The following is a 16,705-nucleotide window of genomic DNA, read 5'->3' as shown; positions in this document are numbered from 1 at the left end:
CGCCCCTTGCAATTTTACTCGGTTCCGGTTCCCGCATTATGACGCCGTCATATAGTTCACAAAATATCTGATAGCAGGGTCTACCGTCCAAAAGATCCCCTCCTAATTGAGAGATGTAGAGATGCTGTCGTGCTTCTAGATCAATCAATGTGTGAAATTATAGCAATATATTTATCCAGTGCAAACTATTCACTCCGAGTAATAGCTTGACACCACTGTTCAAATTCGTTTGTTGGCTCCCAGCTCAATCCAGCAAAACCGTAGCTAGGTGCCATGTCCAGGAATCCTATGCTGCATTAGCCAGGCAGATCCGTCGGGCATGTAGGGAAACGATCAGTATAGTACCAGGTGTAAATGCGGACTCACCCGGGAAATATGGGACAGCCGACGTAGGGGCAGGGCCTGGCATCATGTCCATAGATCCGAAAGACTCAGGTCCAGGTCCAGAGTTGCCAAGAACATACTGCACTGCCTCGGCGGCCTTCCGTGCTTCGGTAGAGTCAGGGCTTAATCGGAGCCATATGTTCTGGGAGATTTTCAAGAGCTCTCGAATCCTATCCACTTTGGCGGCCTCAACGTCTCCCAAGCTTTCATGTTGTAATTCTTGTTCGACAGAAAGGGCTTGGAGGTAAAAGCATAAGACACTGGTAGCAAGGAGGAACTCGTGTGTGAAAGCCGTAGATACCCTCCAACGAATTTGGTACAAGCGACCGTCCACCTGAATCTCTTCATCAACAAGGTGCTGGAATTCGAGAATCTTCATGGCAGCTGCGAGACAAGCCGATTTTGAGTAGGCATGCTCCTGCTGGAGCCGGGATGGCATGAGGAACTTCTTATGCAAGACGAGCTTCAGCCGCTGGACACACATCTCTATCCAAATCTTCTGCATGATTTCTAGCGACGGCGCAGTGAGACACGACGCAAGGCTTTCCCACTTCATGCTCGGTGGTAGGGCGTCCCGGGCTTCGTTAATCTGTTTATCAAGCTCTATGACCGTAGTATATGAGTATGGTCGAGGCTCAGTGGCCACGTCGGCAACCCTAGCCCCCACGGAAAGTATTCTAAGCTTTGCTAAGGTGTAGAGAGTAGGAGTCGCTTCAGTCTCAGGCCGGGAAGCGGGCAGCTCCGCTGAAAACTCATCGAAATCAGAATCGGCCAGGTTCCGCGGCTCGCAGGTATTGGTCTGATTTTCTTTGATCAACCTGGGCAAGCCCATTTGCGTTGAGATGCTGAAGTCTAACTGGATTATCATCGCCCAGATACGCCTTCGCATCTCGCCAGCAAATGGGGGGATGTTGGGGAAGTGCGTTGCATCTCGGTGGTACCCCATGTGTGTAGCAATTTGGACTATATTGCCCACCAGGACCCAAATGCCGATCTCAACCTCCTTAAGTGGAAAAACCTCAACCATGAAATAGAGAATCAAAGTTTCCAATACATAGGGTCCACCCCTTGTATAATGGCCTAGATTAAGGCATTGGATGATTCTTTCTCGAAATATGTCAATAGTCTGTGGTGGTGGAGTAGGGTGCCCACCCGTAGCCAAGGTTTTGGAAGAATTAAGGAATGACTCTTGGAACTGTGTGGACAGGCATATCATTGTGAACAGAAGGCCTACCCACATGATCGGTGCAGCCTGGGGGGCCTTCCAGAATTTCTCATACTATTTTTTATGTCAATATCGGTTAAGAGAGCACAGCCATCTCAATAAGGCAACAGGGAAAAGGACGGTTCAGCGATACCTCTCGGAGAAACTTCCCTCTATGCACGACGCCTAATGTCCGGTCAGTTTCGAGGAGAAAAGCGGATTTTATCGGAGTGGTGGAAAAGTTCGGTTTCTCACCAGTAGCCATGTCCAGATCATTGAAATAGCGTGAGACTAATTTATCTACAACGGGCCGAGGGGGCAAGGAGCCAAGAATTGAGGCTGCAGTTACATGCAATGAGCAACCATAAAGCAGTTGGGGACTGGGAAAGTGGGCTTGCTGCTGGACGGGGTAAGAACCATGCGGGTTAAGTTCGTCGTCATGCTCAAAGTGATCTCTCAGTTCGGCAATGCTGTCGAGTACGGCCGCCCAGTGTGCGCTGCTGACATAGCTGACACCCGATTCCCGAATCCTAATACTTCCATAATCTGATGGGGAGGGTGACACTGCTCGCTGAGTCTCGAGTCGGGCAGCTGAAGGTCGCTCTAAATTAGCTCTTGATGGGGGGGAGCTCTGACGAGCAGGGCGTTTCTCTGGCGTGACTGGCGCGAGATCCGAGGGCGATCCAGGGGAGCTTGGAGCAGTCTGCTGCATGAGATTCAAAACCAAATTCTCCAGCTGGTTAATGCGGTCCTGCACGTGGTTGCTACCAGAGGGCCGGCTTGACAGCGGCTCGCGGGTGGCGTTGTAAGTACAAGAGGAGCTTAATCCCCTGCTCGAGCAGTTGTTGCAGGGATGTTGACGGTTGCATCGTACCCTGTCAGCCTTAATTAGCCCTGTAAATCGACGGCACAGCACGAATACAGGAAGGGCTTCGGAGTTCGGATGATCGGTTTCAGTCCCCGAACTAGCGAGGCGGCTGAGTTCACTCACTTCCTCCTCCGACATGCATTACAGCTGAGCTGAGGCTTGTCTCGACGCCTCGCAGGTGGCGGCCGCGGTGGCTCCCTCGGAGAGTCGGTAACCATCAACTCTTGGGCTGGTACTTGTGGACTAAAATTTGCCTCGACGCCTGACATAGTTATGCTTGTAGAAAGTTCTGAGATTGGGATAATGGAACGGATGATGGGTTGTGATGGTAATAGCGACCAAGCAGTTCGGTCTAGCACCACGTAGATCGCGCGTAGTGATGAGGCGGCCTGACGACAGCTTTGAGGAGCATTGAGGTATTCTTCGGAGTCCTCCCGGGGGACAGTCACATTATATTCGGAGGGTCGGGTGGATACGTGTTCGGAGGGTCGGATTTCGGAGCCTAGCTTCGGAGGTAAGCCAAGACGCCAGATCGCGCTAGGGAGGACGTTTTTCCAACCGAAGAAGATCACTGAAACTATGGCTGAGAGAGGCGACTAGTCCACCAAGGGTAGATTGCAAGGCTGATGTCTGTATCACGTGAGTGTGCGGATGAGGGTGTTTGTCTCCCCGCGACGGAGGTAGTCTCGGCCTCGGGGGTGGCTTCTGGCACAGTTTCCCTCTCCGCAGCCGCATTTGGAAATCACACCCTATTTTCGACGAATATCTACCTCGGGGCTACCTTGGTTCCAATTCCACTTGTTCAACACCACACTGCTACACGATTCTGCTAGCAACCCATACTACCACTCCTCCATCGTCCACTAACCTCACGTTCGACTATCTGTTTGGACGCGGTTTTGGTCGCCTTCTCCATGTCGTCATCAAGCGAGCTCAGACGCGGCCTAGTCTCGACTGACACTACCAGCTATGAACTGGAATCTGGGGAGGACAAGAGAAAGAAAGTCTCCACGGAAAAAACACACCAGAATGCATTGAAACCCCAGGATCCCGACGTCGTCGACTGGGATGGTTCCACTGACCCAGCAAATCCTCAGAACTGGGCGCCGGGAGCCAAATTGACCCACGTGCTTCTTGTCAGCGCCTTTACTCTGTATTCGTAAGTCCCCATGATAATATGAGCGAACATCTTCTAAGGCGGTGGTTAGCAACTTGGCGGCAGTTATGTTCGCTCCGGGAGCCGAGGACCTTGTCCGCGAGTTTGGCATCACCAACAGCGTCGTTGCTGCCCTCACGGTCTCTATTTACTTGTTAGGGTTTGCCCTTGGCCCCCTAGTCATCAGCCCCATGTCAGAAATCTATGGGCGACTGATCATCTACCATATCGGCAATGCTGTATATATCGCCTTTACCATCGGCTGCGCACTAAGCACTAATACTGCTATGTTTCTGGTATTTCGCCTGATCTGTGGTATTGCTGCTGCATCCCCAATGGCTATAGGAGGTGGGACCATTGCGGACATCCATCCACCGGACGAACGCGGGAAGGCGATGGCGTTGTTCGGCCTTGGGCCACTTCTCGGCCCGGTGAGTGCCTTTTCCCAGGTCTAAATTACTCTCTAATAATCGTGTAGGTTATTGGTCCGGTGATTGGAGGATTTGTAACCCAGAACATCGGCTGGCGCTGGACCTTCTGGCTAGTACTAATCTTGGTCAGTCTTGGACCCTATGAGCGCCCTGGGCTTTTGCTAGCTAACATATGTTACTTTAGACTAGCATTATCTCTCTAGCCGCCCTTGTTGTAATGCGCGAGACCTACGAGCCAGTTCTTCTCGAGCGCAAGGCTACTGCACTGCGCAAGGCAACAGGGAACACCAGACTCCAGGCTCGAACGTACAACAAAAATCTTACTCCAAAACAGCTTCTAGCACGCGCTGTAGTACGCCCCACGAAGATGCTCCTCTTCTCGCCCATTGTCCTCTTACTCTCTGTCTACAGTGCGTTTATCTTTGGCCTTATCTACCTACTCTTTACTACCTTCCCCGCTGTGTTTGAGGAGACATACCATTTCAGTCTCGGTATTGCAGGACTCGCATACCTCGGGCTCGGACTGGGCATGCTTTTCGCTATAGGTCTCTTTGGCGTGCTAAGCGACAAACTCCTCCACCAGCCTCGGGGCGGAACTGTTGAACGACCAGAGCTTCGCCTTATACTGATGATTTTTGCTGCCCCCATCATGCCCATCGGCTTCTTCTGGTATGGATGGAGCGCCGACCAACACACCCACTGGATCGTACCTATCTTGGGCACCTTTTTCATAGGCTTTAGCATGTTCCTGGTAATGATGCCCGTACAGATCTACCTCGTAGACGCCTTTGGATCCGAGGCCGCTGCCTCCGCTTTAGCAGCAAACACAGTCTTGCGCAACATTGCGGGAGCATTCTTGCCTCTTGCAGGACCTCATTTATACGCTAGTTTAGGACTTGGCTGGGGAAACAGCTTGTTAGCTTTTATCGGCATCCTGTTCACACCTATTCCGGTCTTGTTTTACAAGTACGGCGAGTGGCTGAGGACTCGGTTTGCAGTGAACTACTGACGAGATGTATATTTGTGAGAGGCAGCATCACCACGATCAGGTTATTTTCTGTACGTAGATTCTATACTATTACCGATATATATATACTTAATTTAACAAGATCTAGAAGGCCAGTATTTCGCGATTTCACAATGATGTGCTTGCCAGCGAATTGGAAACAGAAACCAATGGTAAAAGGTCAGATATCATGTGCGGATGGGCTCGAAACGAGCAATTTATGGGGTATCACCCATATATGGCGGAAATTCAGTACCAATAAGACTTGTTTCAGGGTCCGGTTATAGCCTTCCCTCATAAGAGATGGTATGGGCATGTGGGATTTCATTAGGGGGGGTGTTTTTTTCCAAGCAGCTGGTGTATCCTGGCTTGGGTTTTCCAACCCGTAAATGGGGACTGGGTAGCTCGAATAGATGGCGATAGACAATCATAGCAGGCATAAATGCAGTATATATGATTAAAACCCTAAAGAGAGGGATAACATCGAAATTGAGCTTACAAACAACTTAGCCAACCCGTTTTATATCCGTTTTAGTGATAGCACAGTAAACTACAACCCCATTTTCTCTCGTACAAGACCCTTAATGTCTGCAACTTGCTTCTCCAAAACAGAAAGCGCTTCCTGAACCCCACTCGCGCTCGTCAGTGCCTCCAAGCAAGGCAGTGCACCAGCCAACCCCCGGTTCACCAAGGCGTCGGAGAATGATTTTGTCTCCGGCGTGCATGTGGCACAGGTGCCTGAGGATTGCAGACTGCCAGCGAATCGATTCTCAGGGGGCAGGCCGAAAGCCTCTTCAGCCTGCTTAAACAAGTCGAGGAGTATGCTAACCGCCGTGTAGACGCGGCTATAGCACGTATTGGTGGGTGGCAGCTCGCCAAAGCACAGCGTCGGCCCTAGGTCGATGCTCGTATGCGGAGTGTTTGTTTGTCCACTGGGCTGTAGATTGAGGTGGTCCCGGAAGTGTCCCAGAACAGTGGAATAGATCCTAGTAAGCGTGACGAAACAACTCACTAGGATGAGAGTTACTGAGGTGTCGACGTAGGATGAGGAGGTCGGTGAAGCTGTAGACCCCTGCCCGAGTTGCGGAGGGTCAAAGGCTCCGATAAACTCCCCTTGCCAGTTCGTCTGCAGCTTCCCCGAGGCATCGTCTTCGGATCTGACTTTTCGTAGGGCAGTTCCAAGTTCGATGAATTCCTGCGACAAGTGGAGAATGTTGCCGATGGGGTAGTTGTCCAGGGTTCGGCAGGTCTCTCTCTGCTGCCACCGTCCGTTATTCAATGCCTCCAGGGTTTCGTGCAAGTCGGAGGCAAGACATAGGAGTACTTTCGTGGCTGCACCACGCTCAGGGGGCGTCATATGTGCCTCAAAAGAGGTAGAACCAAATGGGCTGGTCTTCTCCTCACTGGTTGATGATGATACAGGCATAACTCCACAGTTAGGCAAGCCCAGTCCCTCTTTACCTAGACTACCAAGGCTTATATCGTCGGTGAAGAGCCACAAGTCATTCATGATTGTATCTTCTTGGAACGGGTAATTGAGCGGGTCTTCTGCTATGCCCCATGGCTCTAAAGCTCCATTCAATGCCAATTCGCCCTGCGTAAAAGCTTGATTCCTACTGTCGTGGGAGAAACCATCGGAGGTCCGGGTTACTGGTACTTCCGAATTCGGGATATCCTTCTTCATAGGGCTCGGACAAGGAGCTTGTGACGGGCTCGAGGTCGTGACCTTTGTCGGCACGCCGTCCCCTTCGGAGATGGGCATCGCCGCAGCCCTTTTCCGCCTGGATTTGTTTCGACGACTAAAAACGCAGGGAACCATTGCTCGGGCACACCGCTGACAGCACATAGAGTTGCTCGAATCTTCGGATATAAGACATTTCAGCTTCTGAAAGCGGCACCTATCGCAAGAAGTCCGAATGGAAAGAAAGATATCGGAGGGTGGACTCGAAGGCATGGTTGGGGAGCATACGTGTGCTCTGGTACAAGGTCGGGACTCACAGCATGCAGATGTCCGGGCCAGATACAAGGCCATATATGGGTTACATCTAACCCGTTATCCAGCTTCCTTTTTGTACGGTCCCCGTTACAGATGCACAAGACTCTTATGCGCCTTACGAAGCAGGCCTAATGTACCGACGTTGGTGGTTTGCATATGGGCTCAGCGCGGACACGATCTCGAAATCTCCTCAACGGCTCCATGCAAAAGAGGTAATTGACGGCGCTAGAGGAACTGACGAGTTGGTTGAGCCCATGACCGACAGGAGGAGCGTGCAGGGGTGGAGTAGCTTGCTTGCATTCCCTTTACCAGGCAGCCAGCTTGCAGATGCTTCGGTGAACCAGAGGACTGGTTCATCGGCATTCATTTTCGCTCAAAGGATCAGCCTGTGTAAGCACTCCAATAAATGCAAAGGTTAATGAGCTGAGACTGGAATGTCACCCGCTTTCGGGGTAGCAATTAAATTGGATCCAACACAAGCCCTGGAGCATCGAGTTGGGACCCCACGTGCAACCCCTCGCTCGTCCGGACAAGCGAGACCGTGTCTCGTATCTCGCACTCTAACTCCACTTGCCAAACGATCCAGAAGTCCAGTAATAAGAGGTTCCACCGTGGTGGGCTTCAATTCTTTTAGTGTTGTATGATATGTCAGTCTATTCAGGTGCAGTCGTGCGAGAACCATTCCGCACCCCAACGGTCGATACACAACATGCCCGCTTCTTCAAAGTTTATCGCCCATTGCCCTAAGATCTAACTCCTTCACTACAAGCTTTAACGCTCACGAAGCTTAGCGTAAAACAAGACATTCGATAATTCGCCTGGGGCTTGTGGCTATTGCACGGGCCGCGAAGATCTGCCGCAACAGGGGCAGAGATAATCTGATACGATAAGGCAAGAAGGGACTACATTTAAGGCCTTTAAGGGACCCTACTCCTTTGCTAGACTCTACTGCAGTTGAAGCTGGCCAGCAACCCCGGCCCCTTCGAATGTCATTTCACCATCCGAATCTCCGAATCTGTGACGACCTGACCCCCCGAACACGGCCTCAATGAACCCGGACTTTCCTGTGCCCTGCGGGCCAGGGGCGCTTGTTGGCTCGCTCCACCATGCAAGTTTGTGGCTCGTCTCGAAACGCCATCGCTTTCCTTCTTCCCGCATGCCACCCTTGGCGCCCTCAACGAATTCGACTACATAACCCCTGTTCTTGTCTCGAAACGCTCCAGTCAGCCCCCGATCCCCTTCCAACACCTTTTCAACAACAACGGCATCCGCCGCGAGCACGCCATTTTTCGATGACTGAGCGTCAACAAGCTGCTGCGCAGCGCACAACAACTTCTCGTTTCGGTAGAGTCTGGCGACGACATATGGCGTGAAATCGGTAGCCGCCGACGACACAATACGTATCAGCTGCAGCATATACGGTCCAGCGACGGCGGACAGGTAATAGGCGTCTGTCATAATTCCCGGCCACGCGACGGCGGACCAGCCCCGAACCATGCTGCCACGGGCGCCGTTGTCGGCATGTACGAGAAGCTTCCGCTCGTAAACAACCCCGTTTTCATCATCTACTCCAAAGGCCAAGTCCGCCTTGGCGTCCGCTGGTCCCATAGGAAACATATAATATACAGCCGGGCCCAGCTTCGCCGAGTCCTCAGTCCCTGGCAAGCGTGATTCCCGTCCATTTCCCTGAGAGGATAGCTCGATGGTCCCGTTTACGCGTTCGGGTACAGAGAATTGCACGGTAGCGCTCGACAGATCCGCTGTTATGTTGAAGCTCGCGCTTGCCGTATTTGATTTCCAGACGCCGTGGACTCGCGATTCACCCTCGGCTGTAATGATAGACTCGGGGAAGTAGAGCTCTTCGCCCCATTTGCTGCCGTCGGGCCAGATGGCGTTAAGGTCTACGTGGAAGCCTCCCTCCTTGATACCGCGTGCATCTCGGTAGAAGGAAACTGAGACAGCGGTCTCACCGTCCGAAGAGAAGGCATCGAACTCCCACAACTCCCATGCTGAGTCGTTTATACGGTTGATCATCTTTGGGAAGAGATTGGCAGAGTTGGGGAGGAAGGGGTCAAGTGGCACGGGACCAGTAACGACCGAGTCGCCCTCGATGTTGAGGTACGACATGAATGTCGCCATGGCCATGAGGAACCTGTGTGCTGGGAATTCTTGCTGTGGTTAGGCGATTCGGACTTTCTACCGTCGTTTCAGCAGTCGTGTTGTCCTAAAGAACAGGTGCGTGACAGCAATAGCCTTCCTTATATAATTACACGAAGTACCAAGTCCGGTGACATGAACTTTGGTTTATGATTCAAGTCCGTGTTCGTAGGAATTCGGAGCTTTTCGGTCAGCCGCAAAGTACCTGCATGGAGCCTCTCAAATAACATAAGCCTGAGAGTGGGTTTGGAAAACTGAATTCATATCCACTTTGCACTTTATTCAGGCCCCGCCAAACCAAGTAGCAATGACCCGAATTCACAAATTCTCATGAGATGCGGGCCTTATTTGACAGCTACAGTTGCAAATCTGGGGGCGAAGCTTAGTGCGGAGCTCACCTCAACCACCATTCCCAGCTCTCGATCCAACGCTCTAGTAATTAGCTCACATGGCAATCCCTGGATGACATGAAAACAGTGTGTTTGGTTGCGCGCGTTAGAATTGACAAGTGCTGACTTCTTCTTCCAATTAATATATTTGTTGGTGATACTTTCTGTCGCGGTGCATTCGTGTGCCTGAAGCTTTGAAGTTCGGGGTTGGAAACTAAGTCAAACTGGGTTAGGGGCGTAAGATCTTGAAACTGCTCCAGGCTTCGAAGGAGAAACACACTGCGTGCCCAGGCACTTCCTCCTTTCAGTTCCTCGTCCTTTTCTAGGCCTCATCCCGCAAACGGTTTCGCGGTCTCACACCCCACTTTCTTAACCCCGTCGATGCCACAGAAAAGGCCTCACACCAAATCCAGACTCGGATGTGATCGATGTCGGAAGAGGCGGGTCAAGTGTGATGAGAAGGAACCGCGCTGCACGAACTGCACAGCCCGGCATGAACAATGTCAATATTTACGGAGATTTCATTCCCCTCTCAAGTCCTCCGCCGCCTATCCACACCTTGACGCTTCCCCAGCTTTAAGTTCAAGCTCAAGCCAAGATATGCCTCTCGCCAGCAGTATTGGAGGCCATGCCACTGGTACCCCGTCTCCTCGATCCCAAACCAGAGTTAGAGAGCTCGAGCTAATGCATCATTGGTCTACGAAAACTTGCGAAGGGTTTTGGCAGTCAAATGTCGAGATATTTAGAGTTCACGTGACGCAGGAGGCATTCCGGCATAGTTATCTCATGGACGCCATATTCGCGTTGACGTCTCTTCACCTTGCTTGTGAGACAGGTGACGCCAAGGCTTCATGTGCTCACGTTGGCACAGCGCTCGAGTACCAGAACCAAACCTTGTCAGGTCTTCGGAAAACACTCGACAGCAACATCACTCCATCAAACTGCGATGCTGTTTTTGTCACTTCGGTGCTCATGTTGGTCTGCGCAATTGTGTCGCCACTTCTGCCTACCAATTTCCAGGATCATCGCAGGCCTACTACCGAGGCGATGCTGAAGGTTGTCGACTTCATCAATGCGATTACGTCAATTGTCGACCTGAGTCGCCCGTGGCTGCTCAATGGACCTATCAGTGGCATGTTCGGAACCGTGAGGGATAAATCTTTAAGTGCCGAGAGCCTACTTCCAGCTCAACGATTGCGGACGTTGAACGATACATATGTCGGTGTCGAAGACAGGAGATACGCTACTTTTGAAACAGCGATACAAACTCTCGAAACGTTCTCCAGCTGGGACCGTCCGATTATGGTCTGGCCGGCGAAGGTGGGGCCAAAGTTTCTGGCGGAGTTGAGAAGAGGGGATGTGGTTGCGAAGGCATTCTTCATGTACTGGGGCGTCCTCATAGCTCACCTCGATGATATGTGGTGGTCGAGGTTTTCCGGAAAGGCGCTTGTGGAAGATTTATCGAGTGCTCTTGCTCTTACTGAGAGATCTAATGCTTTAGATGAGCTCACAAGGTTCTGTAGAAGACAGGTAGGGCTTTCCGAGTGATTTCCTTGTGCAGGAATACATCATTGGGTGTCTGCCCCCATTCAAGTTAGGTACTCCGCACATATTTACGGCCTTCAAGTAAGCTCATGCCTTCTGCTAAGAGAACGTTCACGAACGCGATTCAAGAAGCATAGACAGGGCCTTCCACTATACTCGCCATGATGCCAAGGCGCCGAAGACTGAAGAAGTGCCTGGGTGAGTAGAAGCTGCAACCGCCAAGAAAATGCCGATATTTCGAGCACTTGTATCTCTCAGATATTCATCCCTTTGTCTTCGCTGCGAGAACGTGTCAGCAATAATCGACCAATTGTTTCGTTTCGCATCCCTGTTCTCGTTTTCGTTCTCGTTCTCGTTCCCAGCACCACGTCTAAGCCTCAGCGCTTATCCCGATTCTACCACGCGCTTAGCCCAATTGCTCGCAAAACTCCTTTTCACACCTTTTGATAGCACGATAAAGACCATTGGCGGACCAAACGCGGTTGTACAACCTTGTATTATGACGAGGACTTTTGGGGCTTAGATCTCTGTAGCGTTTTGTGAGGTTTGAGCGTCTTCATCTTTCTTCCTCCACTCTCGACATGTAAATAATTTCATTCTCCAAACTATCATCCCTTGTATTCACGTATACTCTCTCCCATCAAGAATTTGTGCTGTAAAAATCGTTATTTTCAGTCAGGGACATTGGGACCCTTCAGTTTTCTTATTTCACCTCTGCTGTCGCTACCAACATACCCTCCACAGCCTCAAAATGCCAGAACAACATAAACTTTACCAATTTAGCCCCTCGGTGCCCGCTGCCGCCGTTGCAGTCATAGTCTTCACTATCCTCCTCTGCGTCCACCTCTTCCGGCTCTTCAAAACCAAAACCTGGTTCTGCATTCCCTTCGTCGTTGGAGCCATCTGTACGCTCCCCCAACCCCCTCAACACTACAACTTCCTTCCCTCCTCTAACACGCCCCTTGCATAGTTGAGATCATCGGCTACGCCGGTCGAGCCTATGGCCACTACCACCCCCAACTCCTCGGCCCCTACATCATGCAATACCTGCTCATCCTCCTCGCCCCCATCCTCTTCGCGGCTTCCGTGTACATGGTTCTCGGTCGCATCATCCGTGCCACAGGCTTCGCGTCCTACTCACTTGTTCGCACCACCTGGCTCACGAAGATCTTCGTTGGCGGCGACATCGTCTGTTTCTTAATCCAAGCAATGGGCGGAAGTATGATAGCGGGCACGAAAGATCCGTCAGCGCGGGATCGAGGGAAGTTGATTATTCTCCTCGGCCTTGTGTTGCAGGTTGTTATCTTCGGGTTTTTCATGCTGGTTGGTGTGGTGTTTCATGTGAGGATGCGGAAGCGGGAGGGTGGAAGGTCGGCATTTTCGGATTTTAATTGGGAGAGGTATTTGGGGATGTTGTATGTGGCTAGTGTGCTGATTACGGTGAGGAATGTGTTTCGTGTTGTGGAGTATGCTATGGGTGGTAAGTGGATCCCACCTTTTCCCCTTATGTCATATCGACAGTCACCAGCTTTTATCAAAGACTAACCCATTAATTAATAGAGAATGGACCGCTTCTAGCAACAGAGTGGCCGATATATGTTTTCGACGCTCTGCTTATGGCTGCAGTACTTGTCATCTGTTCATTCTGGTACCTGGGAAGGATGGTGTCGAAGGACAACGGACTAGAGGATCATGAGATGATGGTAGATGGAGAGATCCGCGGACAAAGCGGACATTGAGACATCTGGAATTCAGCTTTGGGAAACTCTGGGGCTTTAAGTTTGGTAAAAAATGTTGCGATAGGTACACGTAGTTATCTGCTTTATGGAGTTCTGAAATATTTTTTTGGTAAAATTTTTTTTTTTTTTGAAAGAGCAACAAAAGAGCAGATATACCTAGATCTAGCAAGTATAGATTGCAGCGAAATACAATGTCCCGGCAACTGGATCCCCTAGACAGACCATAGTCCAGAGCCTTTGAGAGGTTTCCCGCATAGGTCGCAGTAGATGATCCACTTGCTGTGGGTCAAGCCTCTGAGTGGGGTGGGTCAATTACGTCCGCCAATATGCCAAGCCGCAGCTCCCTCCATGTGGCGCATTATCTCAAGACCACACAGACTCTCCTTTTCTCCCCAAACATCTCAACGCGTCGCGCCTCGACCTCGAATACCTAACACCTCCTCTCTATCGATTCAGATGCCATGTTTTCTCCCGCAACCCCACTCCCGCATGTCGAACGTTAAGCCCTGCTTCGGGAGGATATATACTGTTTCCTCGAACAGGCTGCGTGTACTTTCCGTGGGAGACTACGGATGCTCTTGATGAGATAATCGAGGCTAGAGCCTAGGAGTTTTCAGCCTGAGCTAGCGGAAAGTCTTGGCCGAAGTCTTGGCTTCCTGCTTTGGCAAGATTTCCTGGAGTAGGGAGGGTTGCGTCCAATTTGGTAGGATCGAGGGAAATTCTCATTCCAGTAGACGTTACAGGATGCCATGGTACAAAGAAATGAAGATCCGGACTATCCAGATGTCAAAAGACGTGGAATAGAACAGAGAGATACTTATATAAAAGGATTCTAGTGTGAGTATCTGAACGGGACTGCAGCATTCACTCTTGTGGTAAACCTGTATATTGCCCGTATCGATTTGACGGACCTCGTTCATATCGCTTATCATGGGTGTTTTCTTACCCCAAGCACCGCCAGTTCTCCTTGGCCCCATTTTACCCATCACACCAGTTATGCATCTCACGGGTATGCACATTTGATTCCAACTCCGTGCTACCGGATCTCACACCAGCATTCTGACCGATGTCACCGACCCCGAGCCCGGAGATCGCCCATTATCCGGCCAATGGATCCCGTCTGACACCCTCCCACGCAGACGCGAGTACACCATAGTCGAGCAGACGAAGAGCTTCCGAGCGGGTGGACCCTATGAATGTGAGCCCACTCCCCCAGACCGAAGGATTCAAGTCGAAGGATTGCCAGTCCTGATTCCTCCACTGATTCTCTTGACCCTGGTACATGCATGCAGCGACTACATTAACCTCGGAGGGCTCCTGGTGCTTGGATCTATGTGCAGATTCACAGTGACCCGACTTTAGTCTTTGCCCAGGCCCGGAAGGGGCCAAGGACTAATTTCATCTTGGATTTAACGCCCTACTACCTCAAGGGAAGTATATCGCAGTCCGGCAGAGTACAACAAAGAAGGGCGAAGTGGGGCATGATAGCGAGAAGAAGAAGTACCTAATCGAAGATGCAAAGTTCTAGGATCCGTTGGAGGAACTGCAGTTTTGCGAAACTCCTAAGACATGCTACAACGAGATCGCGTTGTCAAACATTCTAGACAGCGCTCAAATGGGCATTTCCGCGCCGAATAACGACCAGCGAATAAATGCCGTCAATGGCAACGTCGAGCGCTACAAATTTGTAGGCTGGCTGTCCGACGCGGTTGGTCCGGGGGAACCTCACGTTGCCCAAGCATAGCAATTTTTCGACCGATGTGGCCTGAAGTCTCCAGTATCGAAGCCACCGAAGATTTCCGAAACTACGAAACTCGGGGTCCCGAATATCACTACGCGCCTTTGTGACGACAAGATCGCAATCCAGATAAGGAATCTTGCAATACACCAGTCTCTCATGATCAAACATCGAGTGAATGGTAAACTGTCTCTAAATCGCAACAGTCAGCGTTGGGTTGACCCATTCCCAAGTTTTTCCATCGAGTCCCAATTCCCGGACACGTGGCCATTGACCGACGAAGCTGGCTCCTTTTCCTTTGTTCTTCTAGAAAGGGCGAGGCGGCAGCCAAAACCGATCAAAGCGAACGGTGGCCATTGAGCCCCCACCCGATCTAGGCCGTGAAACTCCGATCTTAAATCCTCCCAAGCAGACTTACTGCTGCTCTAACTTACGGATCCGTACTGTGGGTGGAGAATTCCACTATTAGCGCCTCGCTCCAGATCCGAAACAACAATGGACAAACTTTACTCCCACGATCAATCGACGTTACTAATTCGACCATGATCATCAACCTTCCTCTGCGAATATACATCGGAGACTAAAAACCGACTATATGGGCGGAAGAAAGCGGATGTCACATAATCTCCAGTCCAACCCAGCCCGAGTAGTCCCTTACGAAAAGCCCTCTCTTCCAGACCATCCATCGCTATACATCGAATCGGTCTTGACGCCAAGGTTCGGGCAGCTGGATTAGTCCCCGGCCCAAGAATCTATGTTGCTGCAGGTGGGAATCGCCGCACAAGCTCGAGAAGACCATAGTCACAAGAAGTGGACGTTTTCTACGAGCAGCAAGACACCGCGCTTAACATTCCGCTCAAAGCAGACATGAAGGTGGGAGTTTTCCAGTACCTCTACGACGCAACGGACTCGAGTAATCCGCACCTAGTGGGCACACTAGTAACCCAAGTTAAAGTGCACCTCTCTTCACGAACCCAGGAACTCCCCTGGATCAGGCCGCACTCAATCCCTCAACGTCCATTACGTAGATATCGCTACCAATGTTCAGAATGATCTACCTTAGGGCGCTGTATCCATCAAGGATGTCCAGGACTTTTGCAGATGTGGTGCATGTGTGATTGAGAATCTCGCCATCCCTCTAAATGACCGACGCACTTCACTCGAATGTCAATCGCAGCTCCAGGCCTAAACTACGCAGCCACAGCCGGTATCCCCATCGCCAATTCCCCACCCCCAACATTCAACCTACGTCTTTCCGCTGACCCATGCAAAGGAATATCAACCATCCCAAGGAAGGCCCACTCGTAGCCAAAGTCGCTCAGCTGAGCTGGGACATTACAGTCGGATATCCCTCCCCCGTCGGTCATCGAAATCCCGACACCAGTAGCAGAGTCAAGCTTTGTGCAAGCACAGTCCTCGAACCCTGAGGGCAATAGCCAGGGTGGGATTCAGGTTTCAGGGTTGGCCCATAGTGTGATGTAGAAGCCGGATTTTTCGACACCGATTAGAGATTCGCAGTCTGCCCCGTTGAATGCGATATTTTTGAGAAAGGTATCGTATATGGGGAATGTGTGCTTAAGTTGGGATGTGGGGTTCACGTATGCGAGGGATGGGACTGTGGGGTAGTGGAAGGTAGCAACTAGTCCGGGGCTGGTGCAGATGCTTGAGGGAAGGAGGTGTTAAGCGGTGTGGTTGGCGCATGGGATAAGTTTAGCTGCGCATTTTTGTGAATCTTTTCTTTGTTAGTTGGGTGTCCTTTGCCTTCTCTCTCAACGTGAGACATAACTAGGATGGGACGTACTAATTAAACCTCTTGCTAAACGCAATGAGAGCGCCATCAGGATGCAAATTTCTGTCCTAAATGAACCCTGTTATGTTCCGCGCTAGGTGACAAGTTGCAATATGACAGGGCTGTTGAGTGGGTTCTTCGCATGTTGTCTCTTATTTTCAGATCAAAAATTAAGCTCTTACGAGCCCGTCTAACTACTATTTTCTCAGAAGTGCTTCACCAGAACCGCAAAGAATCGTGCGAGCGGTGCAGGACTTCAGCACACTGGAATGGTGTCTGGAGAAATATTTTTCTACGTCTGTG

At 51.0% G+C, this 16,705-nt stretch overlaps 6 protein-coding genes across 6 annotated transcripts; 3 read left to right on the top strand and 3 right to left on the bottom strand.

The window, feature by feature from the left end:
* Positions 1-185: 185 nt before the first annotated feature.
* On the bottom strand, positions 186-2,594 carry BDR25DRAFT_324899 (fungal-specific transcription factor domain protein; the record flags this gene model as incomplete). The annotated part of the gene is made up of 5 exons (XM_033692186.1): positions 186-286; positions 367-1,510; positions 1,743-1,774; positions 1,844-2,339; positions 2,580-2,594. The coding sequence occupies 5 exons, from the start codon at positions 2,592-2,594 to the stop codon at positions 186-188; spliced, it is 1,788 nt and encodes a 595-aa protein (XP_033548596.1).
* Positions 2,595-3,254: 660 nt separating this feature from the next.
* On the top strand, positions 3,255-5,528 carry BDR25DRAFT_285351 (putative MFS transporter). The gene is made up of 5 exons (XM_033688178.1): positions 3,255-3,615; positions 3,665-4,043; positions 4,091-4,168; positions 4,228-5,102; positions 5,153-5,528. Exons 1-4 carry the CDS (start codon positions 3,371-3,373, stop codon positions 5,050-5,052), a joined length of 1,527 nt encoding a protein of 508 aa, XP_033548595.1. The 5' UTR covers positions 3,255-3,370; the 3' UTR covers positions 5,053-5,102; positions 5,153-5,528.
* Positions 5,529-5,599: 71 nt separating this feature from the next.
* BDR25DRAFT_313655 (uncharacterized protein) lies at positions 5,600-7,003 on the bottom strand (the record flags this gene model as incomplete). The annotated part of the gene is made up of 1 exon (XM_033691395.1): positions 5,600-7,003. One exon carries the CDS (start codon positions 7,001-7,003, stop codon positions 5,600-5,602), a length of 1,404 nt encoding a protein of 467 aa, XP_033548594.1.
* A 987-nt stretch (positions 7,004-7,990) lies between these two features.
* On the bottom strand, positions 7,991-9,664 carry BDR25DRAFT_333799 (uncharacterized protein; the record flags this gene model as incomplete). Its single annotated transcript, XM_033692874.1, has 2 exons — positions 8,869-9,664; positions 7,991-8,805 (listed from the first exon to the last, which is right to left on the bottom strand). Exons 1-2 carry the CDS (start codon positions 9,188-9,190, stop codon positions 7,991-7,993), a joined length of 1,137 nt encoding a protein of 378 aa, XP_033548593.1. The 5' UTR covers positions 9,191-9,664.
* A 213-nt stretch (positions 9,665-9,877) lies between these two features.
* BDR25DRAFT_22689 (uncharacterized protein) lies at positions 9,878-11,251 on the top strand. Its single transcript, XM_033685228.1, has one exon. The coding sequence runs from the start codon at positions 9,973-9,975 to the stop codon at positions 11,137-11,139; it is 1,167 nt and encodes a 388-aa protein (XP_033548592.1). The 5' UTR covers positions 9,878-9,972; the 3' UTR covers positions 11,140-11,251.
* A 475-nt stretch (positions 11,252-11,726) lies between these two features.
* BDR25DRAFT_342407 (RTA1-domain-containing protein) lies at positions 11,727-12,963 on the top strand. Its single transcript, XM_033693720.1, has 3 exons — positions 11,727-12,041; positions 12,107-12,616; positions 12,697-12,963. Exons 1-3 carry the CDS (start codon positions 11,888-11,890, stop codon positions 12,873-12,875), a joined length of 843 nt encoding a protein of 280 aa, XP_033548591.1. The 5' UTR covers positions 11,727-11,887; the 3' UTR covers positions 12,876-12,963.
* Positions 12,964-16,705: the final 3,742 nt, after the last annotated feature.

This window comes from Lindgomyces ingoldianus, assembly GCF_010093535.1.
Source record: "Lindgomyces ingoldianus strain ATCC 200398 unplaced genomic scaffold BDR25scaffold_13, whole genome shotgun sequence".
In the NCBI taxonomy this organism is placed as follows: domain Eukaryota; kingdom Fungi; phylum Ascomycota; class Dothideomycetes; order Pleosporales; family Lindgomycetaceae; genus Lindgomyces; species Lindgomyces ingoldianus.
This window is presented reverse-complemented; position numbering and strand designations above follow the sequence as displayed.

Excerpts from the sequence above, each read along its gene's own strand:
- BDR25DRAFT_22689 (XM_033685228.1), top strand. The coding sequence starts at position 9,973 with ATGCCACAGAAAAGGCCTCACACCAAATCCAGACTCGGATGTGATCGA.
- BDR25DRAFT_285351 (XM_033688178.1), top strand. The coding sequence starts at position 3,371 with ATGTCGTCATCAAGCGAGCTCAGACGCGGCCTAGTCTCGACTGACACT. Across the intron at positions 3,616-3,664 it reads AGCGCCTTTACTCTGTATTC|CAACTTGGCGGCAGTTATGT; the intron begins GTAAGTCCCCAT and ends GGCGGTGGTTAG. Across the intron at positions 4,169-4,227 it reads TCTGGCTAGTACTAATCTTG|ACTAGCATTATCTCTCTAGC; the intron begins GTCAGTCTTGGA and ends ATGTTACTTTAG.
- BDR25DRAFT_342407 (XM_033693720.1), top strand. The coding sequence starts at position 11,888 with ATGCCAGAACAACATAAACTTTACCAATTTAGCCCCTCGGTGCCCGCT. Across the intron at positions 12,042-12,106 it reads CTTCGTCGTTGGAGCCATCT|TTGAGATCATCGGCTACGCC; the intron begins GTACGCTCCCCC and ends CCCCTTGCATAG. Across the intron at positions 12,617-12,696 it reads TGTGGAGTATGCTATGGGTG|AGAATGGACCGCTTCTAGCA; the intron begins GTAAGTGGATCC and ends ATTAATTAATAG.